At 37.0% G+C, this 18,713-nt stretch overlaps 1 protein-coding gene across 1 annotated transcript in view; it reads right to left on the bottom strand.

The window, feature by feature from the left end:
- Positions 1-18,713, bottom strand: part of LOC145689294 (ATP-binding cassette sub-family G member 1-like) — a 125,765-nt gene that overhangs the window by 61,234 nt on the left and 45,818 nt on the right. Inside the window, exons 8-9 of the mRNA XM_081763433.1 lie at positions 8,637-8,777; positions 4,365-4,507 (exon numbers count right to left, since the gene is read on the bottom strand). Coding sequence (XP_081619559.1) covers positions 4,365-4,507; positions 8,637-8,777 — 284 coding nt within the window. The remainder of the gene's footprint in view (positions 1-4,364; positions 4,508-8,636; positions 8,778-18,713) is intronic.

Here is an 18,713-nt window from a genome sequence, read left to right as displayed (position 1 = left end):
TACAGTATTTCATATTAGTAATTAATATAAATTATGATACTTTTTTTTCTTCTAGCTTTCCTTCTCTATATCTTGTATTATTTGTTCAGTATATTTCAATCAAGGCCTTCCTCTAATTATTTTCACTTCTGCAATTCCTTTCATAGCTATTAATGTGGTTCCTCCATGTCTCATAATGTCTCCGACGAACACTGTGCTCTTGGGTTTTCTCAGAGTACCCCGTTTCCTCCCACTTTCTTCATTCCACCATTTCATTCATTTCTCATCTTCACCGTCTCCTTTAGCCTAACCGACATAATCGTTTGACGTAAAACTTACAGATTTCATTTCACTTTTTTTCATAATGTCTCCAATCATTTTATCTCGTCTTTTCGAATTATTCTTTAATATACTACTCTTCTCTTGTATAATATCCAATACTATCTCATTTGATACCTTGTTTGTCCATCTAATTTTTATAATTCTTCTATAGCACCACATTTCAAAGGCTTCCATTCTCCGTTTTTCCTCTTCTCCTAGTATCCATGTCTTACATCTATACACTGTCACTGTCACTTTCATTAGCCTTTTCTTCAGTTGTATGCCGATGCTCCCAGTAGAAACTTCTGTTCTTCTTCGAATGCCTTCGCCACTTAAGCTATTCTGGATTTTATAATTTGTTTCTATCTGTTATTGCTTGTTATTTTACTCCCTAAGTAACAGAATTCCTGCACTTCTTCCGCCAAGTGATCTTCATTTTTCTTGTTTTGTTTTCCAGTACATCTCATGACTTTTGTTTTGCACTTGTTAATCTTCATGTTGAATTTGCTGTTGCATACGGTTTAGACTTGTCTTTAAATTTCCTCCCACTGTCTGCCAACATTACGATATCGCTCGCAAATTAAGCGTGTGTATTTTCTGTCCATTAACAGTTATTCCTGTGTTGTGAATGTCCTTGATTTCTTTCATTGCTTCTTCAATTTAGAGATTAAACAAAACTGGTGACAATGAGCATCCTTGTCTAACCCCTTTCTAAATTACTTCTTTTCTTCTCTCTCTTTTTATTTTAATGGTTGATTTTTTATATAAAGAAATCTTTTTTTCTTGTACCTTGCAGCTCCCAGCTGTTGACGATCGTGAGCTGTACCCTACGAGTTTTTGTACTCTGAACTAATTGTCTGTGTATTCTGAATTGATGTAGAGATCTCTCGGGTATCTTTTGGACAATCTATCACTGTGTCGTAAAGGTTATATTTCTTCTTAAGATTAATTTTAATGTCACCCACGAGACGAAAAATAAAGGTTGCTCATAAATTTTAAACAAAGGGTCTCTTCTAAATTGGGTCGTTATTTACTCAAAAGGTTACCCTTGACCTAAAACTACCTCAAAAAATTTTTGACCCCCTACCCCCTCCCCTTATCGAATTATCGTATCATACATGCTCAAAATTGAATATATTTTTTTAAAAAACTGGTGCGGGTGATCGAAATATTTTGAAAGTTTTACAGATTATAGATACTACCTAGATGTATATGTCCATTTTTTTTTTAAACCATTGATACGCATTTTCTTTGTTTTTCTTTGTTGAAAATTTAAAAAAAATATAGAAAAAAATTTTGGGGGGACATGTCGCTGATTTTCTGTTTAAAATTTTATTATACCCTTAGGTACAACATATATTTTTCTCGATGTCTGAAAGTGATGGCAACATTGTCAAAAAGAAAGAAAACTGGAAACAAACGTGTTTTCGCACAGTTTTTCTACCATTTAGGGCCCTCAAGGTGAGGGCTCCTTCAAACCATCCTTTGCCAGACTTCACAACTGTACACACAATTGTTCACAATTGTACACAGAGCGTTCCTTCCTCTTGCATCCCTTCCCCATCTATCGTTCTTCGGCTGCTTCGATTGTCTTCATTTCGGAACAGAAACATCAAATATATCTCGTAACGGTGCTTTCACTTCAACCGACTCTTGCACACCAAAGCTACACACACCTCGCGTCGCCTCCTCGTATCTACCGGGTCTAGGTCAAAACCCCCACAGCCAAAACCCCCACACTCAAGAAATGTCAAAATGCCCACACGATCGGTCATAACTCCCACACAAATGGACAAATCCCCCAAACGCACGAACGGTCAAAACCCCCACAGCCAAAACCCCCACACTCAAGAAATGTCAAAACGACCACACGATCGGTCATAACCCCCACACAAATGGACAAATCCCCCAAACGCACGAACGGTCAAAACCCCCACAGCCAAAACCCCCACACTCAAGAAATGTCAAAACGCCCACACGATCGGTCATAACCCGCACACAAATGGACAAAACTCCCACACATAGCAACGGTCACAATCTCCACATAAATGGACAAAACCCCCACACAAATGGACAAAACCCCCACACAATCGGACAAATCCCCCACACTCTGAAAATATCGTGATTACACGTCTTTGTTGCGGCTCTTTACGAAGCCCACTTTAGTGTTTCTGTCATTACAAAACAGTGCAAGAAGAATACTTGCAACATCGGTTTAAGTGGAATAAAAAATGTTATTAAAAAGTACAAGGGCAAGACATACAACCAGGTTCATTTCAGAGTGTGGGAGATTTGACCGATTGTGTGGGAGTTTTGTCCATTTGTGTGGGGGTTTTGTCCATTTATGTGGGGATTGTGACCGTTGCTATGTGTGGCTGTTTTGTCCATTTGTGTGGGAGTTATGACCGTTGGAGGTTATGACCGATTACCAGTGTGGGGGTTTTGGCTGTGGGGGTTATGACCGTTCGTGTATTTGGGAGATTTGTCCATTTGTGTGGGGGTTATGACCGATCGTGTCGGCGTTTTGACATTTCTTGAGTGTGGGGGTTTTGGCTGTGGGGGTTATGACCGTTCGTGTGTTTGGGAGATTTGTCCATTTGTGTGGGGGTTATGACCGTTTGTGTGGGCGTTTTGACATTTCTTGAGTGTGGGTGTTTTGGCTGTGGGGGTTTTGACCGGTTCCCTATCTACCAGTGCTTGCTTCACTGGCCGCACACAGTGGCGCTCTCTGTTACCTGCATCGGGAAACGGCGACTCACTTCCCACAACTGACTTTCAAATACGCACTAGAGGCAGCGGAAAAACAAGTACGCTTTCCATTTTTATGTTCTACCTGGAATTGAAGTAACTTCACGTATCTTGTTATTGTAGAGGATCCAGAAATTATTTGGATAACTATCGGATAACAAAAGACACGTTTTGTTTCAGATGCTGTGTACTTTGTTTGAAAATTTACCTTACACATATACTATCTAGGTAGTATCTACAATCTGCGAGACTTTCAAGATATTTCGACCACCCCCACCAAAATTTTAAAATATTCAATTTTGAGCATGTATGATACGATAATTCGGAAAGGGGAGGAGGTAGGGAGTCAAAAATTTTTTGAGGTTGTTTTAGGTAAAGGGTAATCTTTTGAGTGAATAACGACCCAATTTGGATCAAGGGACGATTTCACTATCTTACTCGGAAAGACTCTTTCCTCTGGATTCTTAAAAATAAAATCTCGTCTCGTCTCGATTCTCGAAAAGATTTTCACGATTTGTCTTGAAATTTTTATCATTCCATTCACCAAATTTATATCCTGATTTTTTTTCTTGATTTTAACTAGAAGTTACTGGAATCCTTCCGTGTCACGCGTTTCACGAAGTGTATAACATAGAAACCATATTTATTATTGATTCCGAGTTTAGCGTTCCTTTCAGCAGCCAGGCCACATAAGACATTGTCCTACAGCTTAACGATGAATCCAAATTACATGAGCTCCCGCCAGGAATCAAACCTGGATTTCCCACGCCAACGGCACATACGCTAACCGCTTACCCAAGAGAAAGCTCTGAACCATATTTATTATTAGAGTATTCCATAATGAGTGCGTATCTGTAAAATGTTGATAAATGTTTGTGCAATCACTTCATTAGTTTATAGTTTTTATACTATGAACCTTGTAACATTACAGCAGTGTTTGAGATCTGAGACTTGAGCAAACTAGTGTTGCTCACGAGATTTGTGAAAGTTTACTCCTCATCTCGAATCTAAAAATGCACTTTTTGACTCGATTCTCCTCTCGGTTTTGATACGAGATGAGAAGTTCCTTGTCTCATGAGCAACACTTTAAAAGATTTTGAATTATTTTCCTTTGAAAGAAGTACCGCTGATGTAAACAGTAAGAATATCCTCAATGCTTGGATAAGTTTCTAATTTTAGAACGCTGAATCAAGTGAAATTATTTGAATAAAAATCAAAATTTAAAAACTTAAACAAGCGTGGGCACATTCTTACTATTGACGTAAGTGGTAGTTCTTTGTGTGTTCTCAGTATACATATAGAAACTATTGAAATACCTTGTCTCTCCATGTGCGGAGCATCGTTCTTCTGTACAGAGTGCAATATTCGTTCCAAAGTGATGCGTGATGAACTGATAGGATTTCATTTACATTATTCCTTTCAATTGTTTGAGTTGAATACGTTTCATTTGGTGACTTGACTGTAAAACACAGCAAAATATTAATCAAATAGAGAATTATTGTATTATCTATTAAAGCAATATAATTCATGGTGAAGCACAGTAAAGACAAACAAATTTTAAAGTATGTCAATAAACTTCAAGTTTAAATAAATTTAGCTGAAATACCCGTCCTTTGCACAGGAAACGTAAATTTATGGAAAGCATTTGAACAACTTCCTTCCTCTCAGGATATGTATTTGTCATTGAAACTGTAATGTTAAAAATCCATAAGAAAATCTTTTTTGGTATAAATGTTTAAATACCAAGTCTATCTAGGATACGTTCTGCAATTAAAATAACATGATAAGAATGCAGCTTAAGGTAGGTTCCAAAATCCATTTCAAACTTGTCAGCCGTTTCCCCTTGAAACAATCACAAACAACACATAACGTCAATTTTGGACACGTTATTCTTCCCCATTTCCCGCATCGAATGCCAAAGAAGCTGAATTTGGACTTAACGGCACCGGAAGTGTCACTATTCACCTTAGCAATCCTGAAAGCTATAAACTGGACACTAATATCGGGTATTTTAGATTACTATTACATGTCACTTCTCTTCCACCCCCACCTCTCATCTCTCTAAGTCCATGGAGTGCACTTGGACTTAAACTGCAACTGTGTCATTATTCATCTCATTGACCTCGAGAACTACACTGAAATCGGTCGTTTTCGATTCTTTTCACGTGATCCCTCCTCTCTAGAGGTGCTAGAAGTGTCCTACACGACATTTAGAGTGTTACTATTCATCTCAGTAACTCTGAAAACTGTGAATTCGACACTAATATCGATCGTTCTCGTTCACTTTTACATGTCGACCCTTCCCAATGCTAGGAGTGCTAGGAGTATTTTACTAGGGTGGGTCGTTTTGCCACTTTTTTTTTTCGGAACGAAATGTAATACCTGGCAAAAGTGGCCCAACCACATGGACATTATAGGTATATATATTTTTTCAAATCAGATAATATTTTATGTGAGAATTATTGCCTCAAAGTTTCAAAATTACACTGAAAATTACAAAAATTACCAAAATTGTTCATTATTTTTAGTAATGTTAAAGTAAACATATTTTTGGATTTATACATGCCAGATGCTATGAAAACTGACATTCAAGTCTCAAAATGCCAGTTATATGCCCCTGTGGTGGGATGGGGTGCCTACTCTGGGGCCGGCAAAGGGGGCAAATTTAGTACAATTAAGCGTTTCTACAGCTATTTTCGTCCTTGCCTTTTCCTTCTACTGGTGGTTCATAGTGGTAGCAGAGCATTGTTATTTTTCACCATGACACTCCCACCCCTCCACCTCACAATACTGCAACGCCCTTCTCCTGTCCCGATCTGCGTAACTCAGCATCACTATCAGGAACGAGCCGGATATGCTTCAAATTGGGCGCCATTTCTCAAGCGCTATATTTGGTTACTGTTGCCTTCAGCTTATATGAATTGGCCGTTATAGATAATAGTTTGCTAAACACTATTTTCACAGAAAATTCTGTTTTTCTTTTTTAAAAAGTCAATATTATTTATTATATCACAAAAATGACTGCAGTGACAATGAAGTAGACCATGAAGAGAAAGCAGAGGAAAGCTCTTCTGAGGAAGAGACCAAACCCAGAGACAGAACATCTAAACCGAAGCTAGACGACTTAAACTGCTATGATTGCTCAGAGATACAATGTAAGCGAAAGGGCTGTGGCACATATAACATCAACTGTGCTTCAGGCAGCTTTAAAGGCTGGAATTATAACCTCTCAACAATCTAGCAACGTAACTATGCTTTTTGGGGGCCGCGATGGCTCAGTGGTAGAGCGTTCACTTCTGGTGCTAGGGGTTTTGGGTTCAAACCCTGCTACCGCCAAGTGAACTTTGTGGTGAACAAACACCGTGTGCGTGGGTTTTCTCAGGGTTCTCCCGTTTCCTCCCACTTTCTTTATTTATTCCACCATTTCATTCATTACTCATCATCACCTTCTCCTTTAGCCTAACCGGCATAACCGTGGGACGTAAAACTCAAAAATTTCATTTCATTTACATAACTCTGCTTTAATTGTGGACAGGAGCAAAATAAGGCGTGCGAAACTTAAAGTTGCTCGGAATTTAAAAGTTTGCTCGGAATTTAAAAGTAAGTTCTAGAAATGATGATCCCATTAAAAGCCTATACTTTGATGGTCAAAGGGAAGACACTAAAACACACGCAGGCATCGTTAGAGAAGAGGACTTATCACTTGTGGCTGAACCTAACTCTCAATACGTTGGTGACGTGACACCATCCTCTGGCTCTGGCCATGACAAGACAACGGCTATTTTCGAGTACATCATGAACCAAATCGAAGGTGGCTTTGGTGAAACAAACACTTGTTCTTGGGTGTGATGGAACAAACACTAACACTGGTTGGAAGGGAGGCATTCGTCGAAAATTAAAGGAACTAACAGGCTATTTGTCTCTTGCATTTCAATGAACTGTCTTTCCGAGCTCTCTTCACGCATATTGGCGCTAATTCAAGCCCCTATTCTTACACAGGTCCCATAGGTTCAAAACTATCTGACTGTGAGAAGCTTCCAGTGGTGTCATTCAAACCAATAAAATGCGACTTACCTCATCATAGTCAGAAGAGCTTAGAAAACTCAGTAAAGACCTGAGATAATTATCTCAAGTCTTCCATTGCTAATGGTCCTCGTCACGTCTTTGAGACCTTCATAGGTCTAGATACTTACCAAATGAATACCAGGCTGTAATCCGTTCATCCATTCAGACGAATGCATTTCTCGCACTCCCAGAGAATGTTCTTTTCACCATGATGACTGATGGTCTACTTGCTGTCCGACAAGATGCATTACATAAGATTCTTAGTGCTCGAAAACACGAAGCAGAGAATCTTCATAACACTATTAGATATAACGTCATTCCCAGACTGAATTTTGAGGCGAAAGATTACACTGAAATGATGTTTTGGGAAAGCACTGATGTTTCAATAACTGTACCACCAGTTCTAAGGACGGTATCAAACAAATGTCTCATGGACAAACTTTCACTTTCTAACAACACTGTGCCAGAATAGTCCTCCACCGTCTATCCATGCCACACGATGGCAGTAGAACGGATAGTGAAATTAGTCACTGAAGCAGCTTCTCGAGTATGTGGCAGTGATGCTAGGGACGGGATAATCAGGTCAACCTTACTTTCTAGGAAAGCTGTGTCTAAATTGCAATCAAAGTCCAAATTTGTGACAATTTTTCCTGACAGTGACGAATTGGATTAGCTCATCAGTCCCTATATATGGTTGGTTGATTGGGTTGGGCTGGCGCAGGAGCCCTAAGTGCAGCCACCTCCACGTGGCAGACTCTGGGACGCTTGGACAGGCTATATGACCAGGTGAGCGAGGACCTGCACAACTGCTTAAATATACTGAATTTGCCCCCTTTTCTGGCCCCAGTGGAGGCATTCCTATCCCCCCAATGGCACATAACTGGCATTTTTATACTTGAATGAAAGTTTTCTAAGCAACTAACATGTATTTAACCAAAAAATGTTTACTTTAACATAATTAAAATTCATGAAGAACTTTGGTATTTTTTTCTAATATTCAGTGAAATTTTGAAACTTTAAGGCAATAGTTTTCACAGAAGATATTATCCGATTTAAAAAGAAATCTATATCTGTAATGTCCATGTGGGTTGGTCACTTTTGCCAGGTATTACATTTAATTCCGAAAAAAAAAGTGGTAAAACGCTGCACCCTAGTATTTTACCCCTACAGTTTTTTTTTTTTTTTTTTTAGTTTGATAATCATAAATGAACCAAGTTTGGTTGAAATTGCCATGCATTCTAAAGTTATGCTGGAACAAGAGCATATAAAAACAATAAAGGTTCCCAACTAAACGTATATACCTATAGGTTGTATATGAGTTAAATTGATAACCTCCTCTTGGTTTTGAAGTGGATGAAAAATGTAAGACGCTCGCAGTGTTGCAATGTGGACTTCGAGACGTTGTTCATGAAGAAAAAAATGATTGAATATGTTCTTGTCAAAAATGTTAAGATAAACCAAAGTGCTACCTCAAAAGAAAGTAATAATAATCAAATTAACTAATAATGAAATGAGCCGCTCACCTAATTCTGCTGCTGTACCTTCCTCTGACGCATCATTATTTTCAGTCGAAACTGAGGTCAGTTCATGTGGATTCCAGGTACGTGTAGCATCTCTTGCACGCTCTGTTACATCACCTAGCTCTCCACTTGCCACCTCCAAGGCTGAAATATTTTGAAAATAAGTATATGTATTTATGTGTTATTACTTATATTGTAATTTTTTGGTGTAACGTTTTCTTTTGAACACTGGGATTATGAAGAATCTTACCTATTAAAGTGGAAACTTAACAGTGCTTAAGTTTTTATACAAAACGTTGTAGAAGACTAGTGGAATTTAGAAAAGTTCTAAGAAAAATATTTAGCATATTAGCAACACTGTTTTTTAAGTCATGCAGTTTATGCTGATGTTTGATACACCCTCTTATCTTTTACTATAGCAGACAGTCTAGATCTCGAGCATAAAGGAGGGAAAGTTTGAGTTGCTTTCAGGTAGATCACAGACTACACACACCACACACACCTATAAAAAAAAATCCAAAGGTGATAAACGAAGACAGCAAAATAAAAATTGTGTGGTTAATTAATCAGCAGATAATATACACGCCATGATAACTTCTACCTGGGCATTTAGATTTCCAGTTATCAACAGTAATTCGGCCCTTAGACTGGTTCGCCGTTGTATAGAGTGTCCTTAACGTCCTCTGGTAGGAGGTTTTGTGTTTCATCTGTTGGTATCTTGTGCATCTTGCGTCATGGGTTAATTTCCCGGTCCATATATTTCGAAGTAGACTTCATAGTTTTTTTTCCTTTCGATGTGGTTTAAGATAGGATCGCCTAATAGCCCACCATGGCAAAGTGTAGGGCCAATCTACTTCAGTTTCCTCCTTCTGTTTGTCTGAGTAATACACCTTTATTCATACAGTAGTTGTGATGCTAATTCATTGCTTACTCGTTCGGTCCAACTTACTTTCCCTATCCATCTTCAGCACTACATTTCCAGGGTTTCTAATCTTTTTTTGGTTCTAGTCGTCAATAATCCAAGTTTCGGACCTATATAAAGTAACGTCTCAGACATACTTTTGTTTTTCAATCAGCCGTTTCGTCAGTGTTTTGGAGACATTTCGGTTTGTAAGGAGTTTTTTGTTTCGATTGGAAGGCTTGTTTAACCAACTCAGTGCAGATTCGGACCTCCTTGCTACAGTTACCATCTCCAGTGACCGTACTGTCTAAATATTTAGATGACACCCTGTTCGAGTCGCTGATTGTCAAATATGAATGTTGAATTGGAGTACTCGTTTTTAATTAGGCACATTATTTTGGTTTTGATTTTATTAATTTTCATTCCGTATATCTCAGCTGTGCGAATGAGTCGTTTCGTCACTTTCTGTAGCATCTTAGGGTTACCAGCTGCTAAGGAACAGATTATCTGCGAACTTAGCAGTGGTAACTGTACTTCCTCCAATTGAAACACCGTATTTCATATTGTTTAGAGCTTGGGACAATATTAATTGTGCATATGTACTGTATTAGAAAGGCACGGTAAGAGCGGGCAGCTTGTATTACTCCTCTGTGGATTTATGTAAGCTCCGTTTCTCTTTCTGCTGTTCCGTCTTTTGCCTTTTGTTCTTAGTAAATACCGAAAATTAACCACAAACGTTCTTCTGAGCAGCCAATAAATACTACGTAGGACGGAGTTCAGCTTATGCCATTCATCTTGATCGAAAGATTTTTCATAGTCCGCATAAACAATAAGGAGATTGCAATTGATGTTTACAAAACGTTAACTGATTGTACGTACTGTTGCTATCGAATCCGGCGTAGATAGATATCGACGAAATCCAAATTGAGTATCACCGAGGTACTCTTCGATGTACGATATAATACGTTGTAAGAATTTTTGATGTATGACTCACGAGTGTTACAACCCAGATTTTCATTTCATGCTGTCACATATCTTACGGTACATTTTGGGGCTATTTTGTACTGGTCGTATTTTTATTAGGTCGTCTAAGTATTCAGTTCATGGTGTAATGTTTTATTCATTCAATTTGTCTACAAGCTGATACTTCTTTTATTTCTGTTCTTTTCTGATTCTATTCTATGAGCTGTATACATTTATATTCTGCTCCTGTAATTTATATAAAAAAATATGATTATATACATCTATGGTTATCACTACTTAACGTTCCAATATGGCGAGTTTTAAAGATGTTTCATTGTCATTAATTTAATCCAGGGTTTCTCAAACTGGGGGTCGCAAAGATAAGCGGAAGAGATAAATATAATTAGAATCTAACACAAGAAAATATTTTTAAATATTATTTTGAATTTTGTTCTGATAAGACATATTTTTGCTTTTACTTTTATGTTAATAACAACAAAAAATAGGTTCACTAAACATTTTCAACAGGTGCAGAGTTGTTTAAAAATCAATTTAAATCAAAGAGATACAGTATGAAATAATGAGAACTGATATATAAATGCCAGAAAAATACAAATGCAACAAAACCTGCATAGGGTGAGTTCGCCACTAGTCGACCACCATCCAATAATCGACCATTTTTGCTTACTATTGTCTATATAAAATATATCTGGTGGTCTTTCGGAGCGAAAAATTATTCATGATAAAGCTTGCATCATATACTACCAATGACATTCATTGTTTAACTCTCTCTTGTTTAGCTGGTCGTTTTTGACCAATATATATCGATGTATCTGTAGAATTACGACTAAAGTGCGTACTTTACGACAGCGTGTAATGAGAATCTTGTGTTCCTGTTGTTTTTCATTTTTCTGAGGATATAGATAGTACGTGAGGTCAGAAATGTTTTAGTTACATAACTAAATTAGTCTAGAAACTGTACCAGCATAATTTGTCAATAACTGGAAAGTATTAAATGAAAAAATACGCGTTAAAATGTGGTCGAAATTTCGCATTTTTCCTGTCCCATACAAACCAATGGTCGACCAAGGGTGGTCGATTATTGGATTATTTGAGAGTGCGCCAAATTGCTTCAAATTATTCCTTGTTTGGTATTGAGGCCTGTTTTTCAACATGCATGCATAAAATTTTCGATTTCGTGACATATTCTAAAAATCGACCGCCTGATCCTCATGTTGGTCGACTATTGGAATATTTCTTGCCAGCTGCCGACCACACTGTTTCATACTGTTTTGCATTTGCTGACTAGATTTTGTTCAGTAACATTAGTTGAAAGTTTCTTTTCCTGACAATCTATTTCAATGTGGAACCTTATTTTTAAGCACAAGAACAAGAAGCCCTCCTAGCTGATCTAATGGCTAGCACGCGTGCCATGATCTTAAGACTTACCCCACCAGTACGAACAATCTTTTCATTCTAGAAGATCCACGTAGAATTTTTAACGCGTATGAATCTTCTTTTCAATTGTGCCCATCATCAGGGAAAATTTTTGGATCAAAAGGCGGGAAGAATTTTTATGAGGTTCAAGATAAAGAAAAGTTAACGCTTACTTTTCTACGGACGTTTAGTGCTTCGAGAGAAACAGTTGCTCCAACGATTGTTTATCCATACAAGTCGCAAGTACTCAGAGATATTGGGTCTTATGCAGAGTCGTTCTGACGCGTGATTACTGCAATACTAAAGCGTTCGACTAACATGTGTTCCCCACAGTAGTCAGGCCTTTAGTATGACTCTAATCACACGTCAAGACGACTGTGCATAAGGCACATTGTGTTCAATATTCCCTTTTCGATTGTGGTAGAACGATCCGAATCTGGCTGGGTGATTAGCGAGACATTCTTTGAGTGGGTCGCCAACGGTTTCAATAAATGGAAAATGAAATGAAATCTTTGAGTTTTACGTCCCGCAGTTATGCCGGTTAGGCTAAAGGAGACGGTGATGATGAGTAATGGATGAAATGGTGGAATGAAGAAAGTGGGAGGAAACGGGAGAACCCCGAGAAAACCCACGCACACGGGGTTTCAATAAATGGCTATTAGATTACGATGTACCTGAGCCTGTGATACTTTTCATCGACGGTCACAAAACTCACTTAACTTATGAAGTAAACAAATTTTGTGACAACAACGAGATCATATTATATGCCCTGTACCCTCATGCAACGCATATCTTGCAACGCGTATCCGTCTTCAAGGCGTTAAAAACAAATTGGAAATTCGTTGTCCACAGCTATCTAACGGAACATAATTTATCTTCTGTTACAAGAGTTCAGTTTGCACCACTTATTGCAGAAGTCTTAGCAACAGCAGCTACACCTTCAACAATAATGTATTTCGTAAATGTGGACTGTACCATTTCAATCCGGACGCCGTTGACAATACAAAATGCATCAAGAGTGTATGCAAAAACAAAGGGTACTTCCACTCAGCTAAACGCTAGTGAAGAAGATATTCTTACTGCAAGAAAAGTTATTACTGTGTACAATGATGAACTTCAAAATGCTGCGGTTGACTTCAACACAGGCCTTGAAGTTTTGAAACTTCCGGCAGAAAAGCCGATGGACGAAACACTACAAACTGATGATAAAATGCCATCTTACCAGTAGATGACGAAGTTGTAGTTGGTGAAATCCCTGTATTTGATGATAACAATGAATACTTGCCTCAATCTACTCTTACTGTTAGTCAGGATTTACTAAATGAACTTCTCCAGTCATTGACTGCTGAAGCCAATCCAAGTGTAACAACTGAAAACAGTGAATATAGAAAATATTCTACCAACGAAACCTGAGGAATCAGACACCATTGCAGTACAGAAGAAAGAGGAAATCAGTATTGTGCCAAACGAAGAATCAGTTGTATGTCTGCTTCAACAACAGAATCAGAGAGGCCTTTAATTATTCTGAGAAAGGAAGCTTGTATTCCAGAATTTGTGCCATCAAATGAGAAGAAAGGTAACACATCAACTCCACTGAATGAACTGAACATATGAAGGATATTCAGCAATATACTTATTCTCCCAAAGAACATTCTACTGAAGCTCTGGGTTATATACCAGAAGCATAGCAAGAAACAAAGGACATTGAAAGCGAGTTGTTCCTGGACCAAGTGAATCAAATCAGAAGAATATTGCAACACCTAAAATTATCAGACCAATATATATAACGACAACTTTGAAAAGCATCTGTTCTGGCCCAAGAGTCCTGTCAAAAAACCTAAGAGAAAAGTAGAGAAGATACAGTTTGCAATTAGCTTAGAATAATATTGCCGAGTACCGACTGCAAAACAAAACAAAACAAAACAAAACAGAAGAAACTAGAGGAGGAAAAGAAACGCAACAGAGATTAAAGAAAGGCAAAAAAGAGCAAGAAGACGGAAAATTCTAAGAAGAGATCGAAGAAGAACTGTAGAACAACTGCTGTTGTAAAACATCATAATAAAGATGATGTAATTTACTATAGCGATGGAGCCATATGCAGAGGATATGGAGTGATAATTAATAATTTTGCTTTGGAAAGTGAGGATAAACTAGTGGGTTGCGATGAATGTGATAAATGGTTCCATTTTCGATGTACCGCTGGCTATGCATGGGAAGATCTCGCAGATAAGATGTTCCTGTGTGCAGAGTGTACCATATAAATTATTTGAACAAACAATGAGGAGCTTACTGTAATTACATGAAAAGATAACGCAATGTGCTAAAGTAACTCAGACGAGAAACCTTATCATATATGAGAAGATAATTCGGTATGTTCAAGTAACACAGGAGAAAAACCTAACACGGGAGAGAAATCTATTTCACACGGGGGAAACGTGAACACGTAGGATTTTTTAAAAATTATTTGTGACCCCTTGTAGTAGAGATAACTTGCAAACCGCTCGCTGTAATCTTGAATTACAAGTCGGCCAAGATTGCATCCAGCTTGATTGGAAAACATACAAGCATGCCGCAAGCTGGGTTCCAGTAACGAAGTTACATGGAGGCAACCTTGCATTCAGTGTTCCATTCAAGCTTGACGCAAGCGTTTTGCAAGTCAAGTCAATAGCCAATGAACGGCCAGTGATATTATGACGCTCTGCGAAGGGTCTAAAGCATCGTTTGCAAGTACAACAAAAGGCATGTTGTATGAAAGCATGCGTTTCAAGTGTAAGCGTAGAAAGCAAAAAGCCAAACATGCGCCAACTGGCCGAAAGCTTTCTTGCTATTAGGGTCGTACTTTGTTTAGAATTTGTAAAGCTATAATAAGTGATAAGATAACGTGCGCATATAACGCATGAGAGAAATCTTGTTTTACGTGGAAGAACCATTTAATAATCAAATCCATTTTTCCAAATAAAGTAGCTATGTATCAAACCCTAAAAGCCTAATCCTTTAATTTATAACCACTAAGGAGAAAAACTTTAAGAAAATTAGATAATATATATATAATCGTTTTGTCAAGTTCAAATCTCACGAATAATCAAATTTCCAAACATCATCTAACGCAATCAATTACTTCTAAGCGATAGAAATGATAAAAATTGCGCGCGGTCGACTAATAGCATGAATACGGTCGACTACTGAATGACGATGGTCGACAAGTGGAAATTTTGATGTTTTCGTAAAACGCATTTTTATGTCACTGCAAAATTTTAAAAGTGAGCAGTTAACACACGGTATGGTACAAAATAACCCAAATGAAGCAAATAATTCACTTTTGTCAAATATTATGAAATCATCACGTTTTATAAGTATTCAGAAGTAAGATTTTTTCAGCGGTCGACTATTGGTGAACTCACCGTATTGAAATACCATTAAAATTGAAAGCTAATGAGATACCTGAACATGAGCATGGAGTGATTTCACTAGTGCGGCTAGTAGTTCAATCTTTGTGATGCAAATTATCAAGTCATTTTCAACTCATAAATACATTTTTGTATTTGTTTTAATGTTTACCATAGAAGAAAAACACTCCCGTCAATGGTATTCATTTTGAGGCAGTATGACGGATCCGATTCGATATTTGTAATATGAATGAACTGACCAAATTTGGTTTTAATCCATTCGCTTTTAGCGAGGTTACTATATCCATTTTATACAAGAAATGGATTCTGCTATTATAGAAAAAGATGGATGTCGTGAGATCTCCGCAATAGGTATATTAAAAATCCCCTCAAGCTTGTTACAAACCAGAAATTATAAGGGGATCGCTAGCAAGAGGATGTGATAAAATAGGGGTCGTAATAGGAATTAGGTTAAGAACCACTGATTTAATAAATGTTACATATATATCCTTGTCCAGATTTTTCCTTCTTCATTTGTTAAATTCAGATTATACATAAGTTTTAAAAACGAAATCAAATAGAAATTTTAACAAAAATAATGTTTGTATATTTCGCAAATGATGTTATTTAAATATTGTTGAGCTCTTAGTTTAGGGTTAACTTTACAATAACCGCCCCAATTGGTATCCTTACAGAGAGATGAGAAATTATTTTGTTAATTTTAACAAAATGGGTCCAAACTTCCCTAACCCTACCTTGCTCTACCCTATCCTACTCTACTGTACCTTTTAAAGCAGTCCTACTTATCAATACGCAACTGGAGCGTGTATTGTAAAGTTTATCCTTAGTTTAATCTGTAAAATCTCCGAAAACATTAGTTGATAAAAATTTGTTTAATTTTGGTTGGTGTAACTTCCGTTATGAAATTTTACAAAACTACACTTTTCGTCTATAATCCTAATTTCTATACTGAAACCAAGAAAATGAAATTGCTGTCAGGTAAATGAAATAATTTGCTTCATTGTTGCTGATCTAATTTAACTGTAATTCAGAATTTCTGCTATACTTGTATTTTGATAACATAAAACAGACTGAATATGTGTTTCGTACTCACGAAAGCTTACCGTTTTATGTCAACCGACACTAAGAAGTCACAAACAGCCTAAGACTTACTTCGAATAAAGGTGCTTCTGCGAAACGATAACGATTGATGATAAATGACAACATATTCACAAAACAAATACTAATAATGAAATGATATAATGTAAATGTAGTGGCGAATAATATGATAACGATGTAAGATCAGATACAAAACTATGAAATAATAAATGTCCGAGGATATGTTAGTATTTGATTCTTCCTAATTGAGTTCTAAAGTAAAAGGAGGTTGTGAAATCAACCAGTTTATATATATTGGGAGACAATGTTTGGCATACTCTGTGATACCACAAGGTTAACAGTTTTGTCGAACTATCATAAAGTAGTACTTTCTCAATGGCATTAAGTAAGATTCTTACACATTTCAAATTTACATATATAAAACGAAAACTTAAAATGTCGCACTTGTTATGAAGTGTTATAATCTAAGAGACGCAACAGTATCACAAACATCCAAATTTTGTAGGATTCAACAGCAGTAATAATGCAAATGAGGCGGACAAGGCGATGCACTTCCTAAGTACTTTAATGTGTAATATTATGATCGTGATGTTATGGATTTCTAATGCATGTGATTCAAGTTTGAAGTAATTGGAAATTTGACTTTAAAAAAAAAAAAAAAAACTATTTTAAAAAGCTGTCTAGATAAATACCTTATCCAATTACATAGATCGTTTTAATGGAAGTGAAGATCGCAATGCCATTTACACCAACTTGATAATTCAAGCCGTTGGAGATATGGAAAATAGTGGTAAAGTTCGCAACATTGCTTGAAATTATGTAATTCCGGCAACTAGTTGTAATTATACCCTCAAAAAGTATTGTTGTACTGTTATAGAAGAAAAGTTAATTTAAAAAAATGTTTTAAAAACCACGCAAACACGTCAGTTTAAGCAATATATCACATTTTTACCATCTTTTCATATTTCCCGACTAGTTTAACAAAGGATCTTTACGTTTATTGAAATCCACATAGCGTAATTTTGTGTGCTACATATCAAAACCAGGGGCGTCATTTAGGGGGGCAGGGAGGGGCATTTTCCCCTCTGAGTTTTAGATGTGTATAGATTTTATCAATAGAATAGTAGTAAGTCAGTGAAAAACGCGAAATTTTACTTATATCAAGGGGTCTTCCCCCCCAAAGCAAAATCTGAAATGACGCTACTGATCAAAACACTTTTTTGTTGAAATACAATCGTATGAAAAAATAAATACTTGCTATTTCTTGTATCCATAGGCATAGCCACGGGGTGTGCCGAGTTGGGCACACCCTAATGGACTGCTTTATCACAGAGAATTAAAGACAGATATTTCAATATGAGAAAAAAATTAGCAGCACCTTTCTTTTTCCAGGGCAAAATTATTAAAAGTACAGATTATTCGAAATATTGTACTTGCTGAATACGCCCTCGAATTCCACTTCCCTTCCTCTAGTTTCTCCAAAGTCCAGATGTAAATCTACTTTTGACTTTATCTAGTGTCAGATCGCTTAGCAATGCTGTGCAATCCATGAGAAATTCGTCTCAGTTTACGGAACTTTACAACGAAGGTATTAAGATCTGTGATAGTCTGGTTATTTCTATTCCTCCAATGAAAGGCGCAAATTTTACAGTCTTGACAAATCAAGTCAACTTGCAGTATTTCTACGAAACAAAGGAAGAAGAGATGACAAATTCTTGTTATTATCCTCTTTTAGATTCAGTTGTTTCTGGTATTAATGAGAGGTTTAGTCAAGAAACTATTAGGGTCCTCAGTGGCGTGGGAAATGTGGTTGACTTAAATGTAAAGGATGAAGAAATAACCCTCTTAGCTAGAACATTCAAATTGTTAGGGGACAAGTTGGCAGCAGAAGTAAGACTTCTGAAAGGAAAATCGTCTGTACCTAAGGGAAGTTTTTCTGTTATGCTACAGGAGTAGTTTCAGTGATTGGAAAAAGAAGATAGAAAGAAGATATTTAGTGCATTCTACTCTGTAATATGGCGCTTCTATACCTCTTACAAGCTGCACATGTGAGAAAACTTTCTCCAAGATTACTCAAGTTAAAAGTAAATTAAGAGCAACTCAGACGCAGGATAGACTGGAAGCCCTGCTCTTCCTGTTTGTGAAACGGGAAAGAGCTTCGTCTATTGATGTAGATGAAGTTATTGATAAATTTAAGAACATTGTGCCTTTTGACAGACGTCTCTTGTTACAGATTATGGGCACTTTGATGTACTTGATAGTAATATTTATGAA

The sequence above is a fragment of the Thermobia domestica genome, chromosome 7 (genome assembly GCF_964235325.1).
Source record: "Thermobia domestica chromosome 7, izTheDome1.hap1.1, whole genome shotgun sequence".
NCBI lineage: Eukaryota > Metazoa > Arthropoda > Insecta > Zygentoma > Lepismatidae > Thermobia > Thermobia domestica.
Note: the sequence above shows the minus strand (reverse complement) of the source record. Positions and strands in the feature narration are given on the sequence as shown.